The sequence below is a fragment of the Otolemur garnettii genome, unplaced genomic scaffold (assembly GCF_000181295.1).
Source record: "Otolemur garnettii isolate 467f Iridium unplaced genomic scaffold, OtoGar3 scaffold00081, whole genome shotgun sequence".
Classification (NCBI taxonomy): domain Eukaryota; kingdom Metazoa; phylum Chordata; class Mammalia; order Primates; family Galagidae; genus Otolemur; species Otolemur garnettii.
In genome coordinates, this window is record NW_003852476.1 from 4,795,701 (window position 1) to 4,805,396 (window position 9,696).

Consider the following 9,696-nt stretch of genomic DNA (forward strand, 5'->3'; position numbering starts at 1 on the left):
GTATTCCATAGTATACATATACCACAGTTTATTATTATTAGTCCACTCTTGTGTTGAAGGGCACTTGGGTTGTTTCCACATCCTTGCAGTTACGCATTGTGCTACTATGAACATTTGCGTGTCAGTGTCATTATGGTAAAATGCCTTTTTTTCCTTTGGGTATATTCACTCCTCTCTTTTCCATTCCATTTGTACTGTATCTTTAGAACTAATGCCTTCTGATTCTTCTGTTGGATTTCATTCAACTCTGATTCTGACTCTCCTAACTAGTGTTGCATCTTTTCAAGTTTGACCCCACCATAGTACCATCCTACCCCAAACATCATCCTAGTAATGAAGAAGATAGAAGGATGTCATAGAGTTGGTAGAAAGTAATAATTCAATTTATAAATGTATTTAGTACCTACTTTGTTTTCAGTGCTGAGTGTTAAGAAGTCAATGTTAAACAAGACCTAAACCTTGCTCTCAGACTTTATCTCAGAGGTTGACAATTTTTTTCTGTAAAAGGATAAATAGGAAATATTTTAGGCTTTCTGGGCCACATATAGACTCTAATTAAGTATTTTTCTTTAATCTTTTTGTAACACTTTAAAAACGTAAATACCATTCTTAGTTTGTACACAGAGGGCCGAAGCTGATATTGGCTTATAGATGTGTAAGTGCAAATTAATGGGCCATAGGGTATGACAAAGTCCATTACAAAGCCAAGCCCAGTCCTAAGAGGAGCTTCTACCCCAATCTTGGGGGATGAAAGAAGCCTCCCAGAGATGATACGTGCATTGAACCCTGATACATCAAGAGGTGAACCTGGGGTAAAGTTCAGTTAACTCGAAGAGGGCAGGATGAGCAAAGGTCTAAGACAGAATAAGCTCTGGCATGTGTTGAAACTTCAAGTGGTTCAGTGTGGCTAAGTCACAAAATGTTACAACTGAAACCAGGGAAGGTAATACTGCAGAGTTAAGCAAGGACCAGCTGACAAATAAAGGAAAATGTAAACAATGACTTAGACATCAGGGTAAAAGATGTTAAGGAGAAACGTTAATCTGGGAGTGCGTTGTATGCCCCTCCTCCTCCATAGATTGGGAGGAAACTGAGGCCCTCAAGAGAAAGCAAGGTTTCAGTTAATCATAGTAGGTAGAAATGATATTTATGGGAAAGAAAACAAAAAGCACCCCCCAAATCAGGAATTCCTTGGTGATTGTAATGAATAGGGATCCCACAGCTTTTGGGAGTAGACTTGGAGGAGCGAGGAAGACAGAGAACAGCATTTCTAAGTAGTGAGTGTTGGAGATGGGAGTGAAGGAAGCAGAGACCATAGGTGCCCCGGGGGCATTTGCCAGCAGATGGCCTGTGCAGAGGGCAACTTCCTATAAATGCGCTCATGCGACTAGATCCAAGGTTCCAGCTGGGTTACATGGTTTAGTAAGTATTTAAAATGCATAGTTGTATAGAATCGTTTATTTAATTATTATTAATATATTCACAGATTTAGCATGTTTTTTGCTAGAGAGAAACATTTTATCCACCTAAATCACTTGAACGTATGTAAACACATATTTAGAATGTATGACATTAGATTATGGGTGATCTTCAGTGTTCAACATGCCACCTTTAGAAATGGACAGTCACAATTATTAATTGAACATTGTCACTGTTGTTGTTTTAGGACCTTACTAATTTAACCAGGCTGCGTTGCTTAAAGGATTTGTGTCTGAATGATCCTCAGTATAAAGCTAATCCAGTTTGTTTGCTGTGTAATTATTCTACGCATGTATTGTATCACTTGCCTTGCCTTCAAAGACTAGACACGTTTGATGTATCAGCAAAGCAAATCAAGGGCCTGGCAGATGTAAGTACATCCCTAATCTGGTATCTGTGACTTAAATTTTATTGGTTCTTTCTGGCTGTGTTCACATATGGTAAGTAAGATTATCAGGTCAGTTCTTTTGCCCCAGTGAACTTTATACATAAAAGTATATAAATAATAACAATACTAGGGTGCCAATTTTGATGATAATACTGAAAGGGGAAATAATAGAAAAACCTTGTCTCAAATCTCTACAAAACTGGAAGGAAATTTGAAAAATTATTATAATTGGACTAGTACCATATATACAAATATTAAAGCTTAAATGACAATAGAAATGTAAAATTTTAAGTGGATCTCTGCAAACTGCCATTCACATCTCTAAAACCTTTTTTTGTTAGATCATAACTGTGTACATTACTGCAATTATGGGGTACAATATGCTGACTCTATATACAATCTAGAATGTTCATATCAAACTGGTCAACATATCATTCACCTCACTTATTCAGTTGTTGTGTTTAGACATTTATACTTGACTTTTAATATATTTGACATGTACACACCTCTGAAATCTTTTTTTTACATTCTTGAAGAAATAGAATTTTTATTTTTATTTTTATTTTATTAAATCATAGCTATGTACATTAATGCAGTCATGGGGTACAGTGTGCTGGTTTTATATACAATTTGAAATATTTTCACCAAACTGGTTAGCATAGCCTTCATGGCATTTTCTTAGTTATTGTGTTAAGACATTTATGTTCTACATTTAGAAAGATTCACATGTACCTCTGTAAGATGGACCATAGGTGTGATCCCACCAAACACCCTCCCTCCACCCATCCTCCCTTCTCCCCTCCCCTCTCTCTCCCCCATCCCCATATTCTTGGACTATTATTGGGCTATAGCTTTCATATGAAAGCTATAGATTAGTTTCATAGTAGGGCTGAGTACATTGAATACTTTTTCTTCCATTCTTGAGATACTTTGCTAAGAAGAATATGTTCCAGCTCCATCCATGTAAACATAAAGGAGGTAAAGTCTCCTAGATTAAAGATTTAAATTTAAGACACGAAACTATAAAAATATTAGAAGAAAATGTAGGGAAAACACCTATGAAATCTTGATGAGAGCTCTTCCGGGAGCGCTGCTGATAGTGCCTCTCAGGAAGGGAGGCACTTCAAGGGAACAGAGCTCCTAGGAATTCTCCATGCATATGAATAGTCTTTCTGTATTGTATTTCTTCCTCTCCTTTAGTCCAGCACCACGCCCCTGCTCTATTTGTTTATTCAGTTAATAATCCAGTAAGGAGCTATTGAGTATCTAGTGTCCCACGCCTGTGGGTGCCCCCACATGAGGCCCCTCCATCTGTTTCTGTGTCTCAGCTATCACTTCAATATAGGCAAAAATTGTCTTTGTCCAGTTACCTAGTTTCTCTTCTCTTGGTAGCCTTAGGATTTATTCTCTTACATTTTCTCTTTACTTTTTTCTGAAACTGAAATTGCTCTTTGCTCTTCATCCTCCAACTAAAAAGCAAACTGTCTTGTAATACTGAGCGAAATGCCAGTATTCTTGTCTCCTACCACATGTTCAGAGTCCTTGTAGGGCTAGCGCAGGATTCTTCTCAACAATGCTAATTAAAAATAATAGCAAATTTCACACTATCAACCATATCTTTCAAATTTCTACTATTATCTCTATAGTTTTACTTTAGGCAAAGATTCTGCAAAGGGGAACAGGGTGAGCATGCTTCAGTAAATTACCTGCTGGTTCCCTTATCTAACTTTATCTAATAGCTTTAATATTCCAAACGCAGTTCAAGGCACTAGAGATACAGAGTGAGGAAACCAATTCATACTTTCTTGGAGCTTACATTTGACTGAAAGAAGACAATAATAAGCAACCAAATAAGTGATGATGATAATAAATAAGTCAGATGATGATAAATGCTATGGAGAAAAATAAACCACGGTGACAGAAAAGAGATTATCGATGGGGGCAGAGAAAAGAATTTGGCTATTTTGTTGTACTGGACTTGGGATAAGGTGGCATTTAAGCAGTGACCTGAAGAAAATGAGGGAGCAAGCCATGTGATACGTGTGGAAAGAGGCTTTCAGAGATCAGCAGGTGCAAAGAGGTGGGAGCATGCCTCCAGTACCCAAAGGACAACAGAGAGGCAGTGATTTTGGAGCTGAGGGTATGAGGGGAAGGGAAGTAAGAGATGAAGACAGGAATGGAAGGGCCAGATCACACAAGACTCTGCAGAATGTTATAAGGACTTTGGCTTTGACTTTAAGTGAGATGAGGGCCAATGAAAAATGTTGATCAGAGGGATGAAGGGATGACTAATGTTTTAAAAGGATCCTTTTGAATAATGAATTAAGAATAGAGGATTAGAGGGGAAAGGTGAAAGAGAGACCAGTTGGGAGATTTTTCTAGTAACTGAGATGAGAGGTGTGGATGATTTGATACAAGGTGTTAATAGAGGAAATGGTAAGAAGTAGTCAGATTCTGGTAGTATTTACAAGGTAGAATCCATCTGTATTTGCTAATGGATTGGACATAAGATGCAGAAGAAGGAAACAAAGAATAATTCCAAGTTATTGGCCAAGCAATTGAAAGAGTAAGTTGCTATTTGATGAAATGAGGAAGAGTATGAGAGGGGTATGTTTAGGAGGAAGAATCACAGTCTGATTTCAGGGATGTAAAGTTTGAACTTCTTGAAGGGAGGTCATGTTTAATAAGTAGTTGGATATAAGAGTCTGATTTTAAGAGCATTTCCAAGATTGGAGATAAAAATATGAGAAGTGAAAGCTGAAAGATGGCACTTAAAACACAGACTGGATGAATCACCAAGGGAATGGTGTGGATGGGGAAGTGTGTCCATTGGATGTTAAAGTCGGGGAGATGAGGAGGAACCTGCTAGCTGAGGAAACTGAGAAGGAGAATTGAAAGAGGCAAGTTCTTCTGAGCTTCTGACTGAGATGCTCAAGTATACTATGTCAGGAGTAGTATTGTTTAAAGACCAAAATAAGGATTTATCACAGTTCCTGACATCTTAAATTATGTCATTACATTTAAGTTAACAAAATATTTATTCTTCCTTTATCTTTTAAGGTAAAAATAAGAGAGATAACTTAGTTCAACTTTTGATTCACACCAAAATGATTTTTACAATTCAAAGCATTTTTAATTTCTGGATTGATATAAATTTTAAAATGCTTTCTTCGTTGCTATTTGTAAGAAAACAATTTGTGGCAATTCTCTGTACTGAATTCTTGAACAGAGTGCTATTGATTCTTCATATTTTCACCCACGACTGTAGAGGAGTTTGCGTAAGCTATAAATGGCAAGAAAAGTCAGAACCCCCAGGAGGACCATCAGGAGATCAGACTGAAATAGAGAGAAGAATATGGGAGTTGGAATTAGAAGACTTGGATTCTACCTGTCACTTAGGCCTAGCCCTTTACTTTGCTGAGTTTCAGTTTTCTTAACTGTTAAAGTGAGGATGATGAAAATAGTACCTTTCACCATGGTGTTATTGTGGGGATTCAATGAGTTAATATGCAATTAACAATTAACATAGTTAATAACAAATAGCTATGTTAATTGTTACTACAAAAATAATCACCATGAAACTGTAGTTGAGCATATTTATGTTTATGACTTTTAATTCTTTCTTGGATTAAATTTTTTTTAACTTAACATAAACCTACAACTGAGTCATATTTAGTCTAATTTCTAAAAAAAAACCTTTCTGTAGTAATGAGTAAGTAGTTTTACCAAAGTCTTGAAAATGGCTTTGGCATTAATTCCTAAAAGTACAAATACAAAAATCAAATTGCACATAGTAAGCCTACAAAGTTTATTTGCCTTTACATTTATAGTTTACAAGACAGTCTTCCCTCCTTCTCCAAAAGCAAGAAGAAAAAAAACCTTCTTGATTTTTATGCTATACTAAGTGATTTTGGAAAAGTATAAGAATATCAAAATATAAGAATTTATGTTCCTACATACATATATACATATTTATATGTATATAAAATAGAAAAACAAAGTTGAAGAAACTGTGGCAGGAGACACTAGAAACTAAAATCAGTGGTTATTCATGGAAGATGGGCCAACTGGGAGAACGGGCCACGTGGGTGGGAAATAGGGTTTCATCGTAGATCTTTCAGTTTTTGGTTTTTGAAATGTGAATATGTTGCTTATTTAAACTATTTTAAAATAAAGCAAAAAGTAGTACTTTCTAGATAGAATATATTAGTATAATTGTATAAGTTTAGTATGGTGTTAAAACATTTATTGTTGGCTCGGCGCCTATAGCTCAACCGGCAAAGGCCCCAGCCACATACACCTAAGGTGGCGGGTTCGAATCCAGCCTGGACCTACCAAACAACAATGACGGCTGCAACCAAAAAAATAATAGCCGGGCGTTGTGGCAGGCGCCTGTGGTCCCAGCTACTTGGGAGGCTGAGGCAGGAGACTCACTTGAGCCCAGGAGTTGGAGGTTGCTGTGAGCTGTAATGCCACGGCACTCTACCCAGGAGGATAGCTTGAGGCTCTGTCTCAAAAAACAAACAAACAAACATTTATTGTTTATATGAAATTCAAATCTAACTTGGCATCTTGTATTTTATCTCACAAAAGAAACTACCTCCACTCCATTTTCTTTTGATGTTTTATTTTCCCCTTTTATCTTTAGTTCACATGTAATAATTCTACATATTTATGGGATACAGAGTGATATTTCTGTGTTCATATATAATATATAATGATTAAATCAGGACAGTTATATCTGTCTCAAACATTTATTTATTATTTGTGTTGTGAACATTCAGAATCCTCTCTTCTGTCTTACCGTGTCGCCCAAATCATAGTTAACTGTGTTCACCCTGCAGTGCTACAGGACACCAGGATTTATTCCTCCTATCTAGCTGTAATTTTGTATCCATTAATCAACCTCTTCCCATCCGTCCTCCCTCAGTCCCCTTCCCAGCCTCTAATACCTACACTTCCACTCAACTTCCATGAGCTCAGAATTTTCTTTAGCTCCCTCATATGAGTGAGAACATGTGGCGTTTATCTTCCTGTTCCTGACTTATTTTGATTGACATAATGAATTGTTTGAATCGACATCCATGGTGCTGAGAATGAAGGATTTAATTTAATGTTTGAATTGACATCCATGGTGCTGAGAATAAAGGATTTAATTCTGGCTGAATAGTATTCCATTGTGTATAGGTACTACATTGTCTTTGTTGGGGGGGGGGGTTGTTTACTTTTTTTTTTTTAGATACAGAGTCTCACTTTGTCACCTTCAGTAGAGTGCTGTGGCAGCATCACACAGCTCACAGCAACCTCCAACTCCTGGGCTTAGGCAACTCTCTTGCCTCAGCCTCCCTAATAGCCAGGACTACAGGTGCTTGCCACAACACCCAGCATTTTTTTGTTGCTGTTTGGCCGGGGCCAGGTTTGAACCCACCACCCTTGGTATATGGGGCAGGCGCCCTACTCACTGAGCCACAGATGCTGCCCACTACATTGTCTTTGTACATTAATCTGTTGATGAATGTTTAGGTTAATTGTGTATCTTAGCTATTGTGAATAGTTTTGCATTAAACCCTGGGGTTACTGGTATTGCTTCAATATACTGATTTTCTTTCCTTTGGGTAAATACCCAGTAGTAGGATTATTGGATTGTATAGTAACCCTATTTTTAGTTTTATGAGAAATTGGCTCAAAATTGTTGGCTCAATTTACATCCCCACCAACAGGGTATAAGAGTTCCCTTTGCTTTCAGGAATTGTTACTTTTTGGTTTTTTGATAGTAGCCATTCTAGTGGGGATGAGACGATATCTCATTGTGGTTTTGATTTACATTTCTCTGATGATTAATTATGTTGAGCATTTTTTTCACGTTTGTTGGTCATTTGTATATCATCTTTGAAGAAATGTTTATTCAGTTTCTTTGCCCATTTTTGGTTTATTTATTTATTAGTTTTTCTTTGCCTATTTTCAAATTGGCTTGTTTGATTTTTTTTGGTTGTTGAGCTGTTTGAGTTCTTCCTATATTATAGATATGAGTCCCTTTTTGAATAAATACTTTGCAAATTTTTCTTTTTTAGTCTGTTTTGTGTTGCTATAAAGAAGTATCTGAAGTTGGGTAATTAGTAAATTTAAAAATAAAGTTTATGGGGTGGTGCCGTGGCTCAAAGGAGTAAGGTGCCAGCCTCATATACCAGAGGTGGTGGGTTCAAACCTGGCCCCGCCAAAAATTGCAAAATAATAATAATAAAATAATAAATAAGTATAAAGTTCATTTGACTCACAATTCTGATGGTTGGAAAGTTCAAAATTGGGTATTTGCATTTTATGAGTGCCTCAGGTTGCTTCCACTCATGGCAGAAGGCAAAGGGGAGACAGTACATTTACAGATCATATGGTAAGAGAGGAAGCAAGGGGGCAGGGATACCAGGTTCTTTTTAATAATCAGCTCTTGTAGGAACTAATAGAGTGAGAAGTCAGTCACCTCATATAGCATTCATTAATCTATTCATGAAGGATCACTGTCATGACCCAAACACCTCCCATTATGCCCCACTTCTAACATTAGAGACCATGAAATTTGGAAGGAGAAACAAACAATATCCAACCTGTAGCAATTAAATTATTTGTTTTTATGCCGTCGAGTTGTTTGAGTTACTTGTATATTTAAGATATTAATCTCTTATTGGATCAATAGCCTGAAGATAGTTTTCACCCATTCTATAGTTTATCTTTTTCTCTGTTGATTGTTTCCTTTGCTGTATAGAAGCTTTCAGTTTAATATAGTCCCATTTGTCTATTTTGGGGTTTGTTTTCTATGCTTTTGAAGTCTTAGTCATAAAATATTTGCCTAGATCAATGACCTAAAGCACTTACTCTCTGTTTTCTTCTAGGAGTTTTATAGTTTCAGGTCTTAGGTTTAAGTCTTCAATCCATTTTAGTTGATTTTTTCTGTGGTGCAAGATAGCGATCCAGTTTCATTCTTCTGCATATGGATTTCCTCTTGTTTTAGCTTTACTAAGGCATTCAAATTTTTTTTAAGCTGTCACTGACTCAAACACTTTTGCATTGGACTTGCCATTTTTCTCAAAATAGGCAAAATATCAAGAAACACCATTTGCCATTTCTTAAGTAACAGTTATTTCTTCTTAGTTTTGCCTCAGAACTTAAGCTCTTCATTATCAGAGATTTTAACCACTTTATCATCATCCTAAAACAGATTTTTTTCATAACTTTTCTACATTGTGAATGTGTTATTTGGGGCAGAGAAATTTAGTGATTTCAGTTTTAGAACTTCATAATATACATGGGAAAAGATATTTTTTTTTGGCCTGTTCATCATTCTCTACTGTCTTTTATGCCAAATACCTCTGTTGGTATCTTGATCATCTAATCTGTACTAAATAAATCATATTAAAAGGGTCTGCAGTTATAGAAAATACATGTCTAAGCCTTCCAGCTTAATGGTACAGATTTCTTGATAAAATAAACTGACTTTATTATTTCAGGTAAATAGTTAAAACTAGATCACTTTTTTTTTTTTTTTTTGGCTATCAAATCAACTTTTAGTGTTCTAGTTGTTTTTATGTACACAAATTTTTGTATTATAACATGGATAAAATTTTGTTTTATTGTTGGGGATTCATTGAGCATAAAGATACTGTTACACTGATTGCATTTGTTAGGTAAAGTCCCTCCTAAAAACATAGAAGCTATATAACCTTATGCTGAATGATAGCTGGGTCAAAGACGAGATCAAGAAGGAAATTACCAAATTTTTAGAACATAATGATAATGAAGATACGAGTTATCAGAACCTCTGGGATACTGCAAAGGCA

The 9,696-nt window shown here is 36.2% G+C and overlaps 1 protein-coding gene across 1 annotated transcript in view; it reads left to right on the plus strand.

The window, feature by feature from the left end:
* The window catches only part of LOC100951160 (leucine-rich repeat-containing protein 9), a 139,707-nt gene that overhangs the window by 6,619 nt on the left and 123,392 nt on the right, over window positions 1-9,696 (plus strand). The window contains exon 6 of the mRNA XM_023515882.1: window positions 1,667-1,849. Coding sequence (XP_023371650.1) covers window positions 1,667-1,849 — 183 coding nt within the window. The remainder of the gene's footprint in view (window positions 1-1,666; window positions 1,850-9,696) is intronic.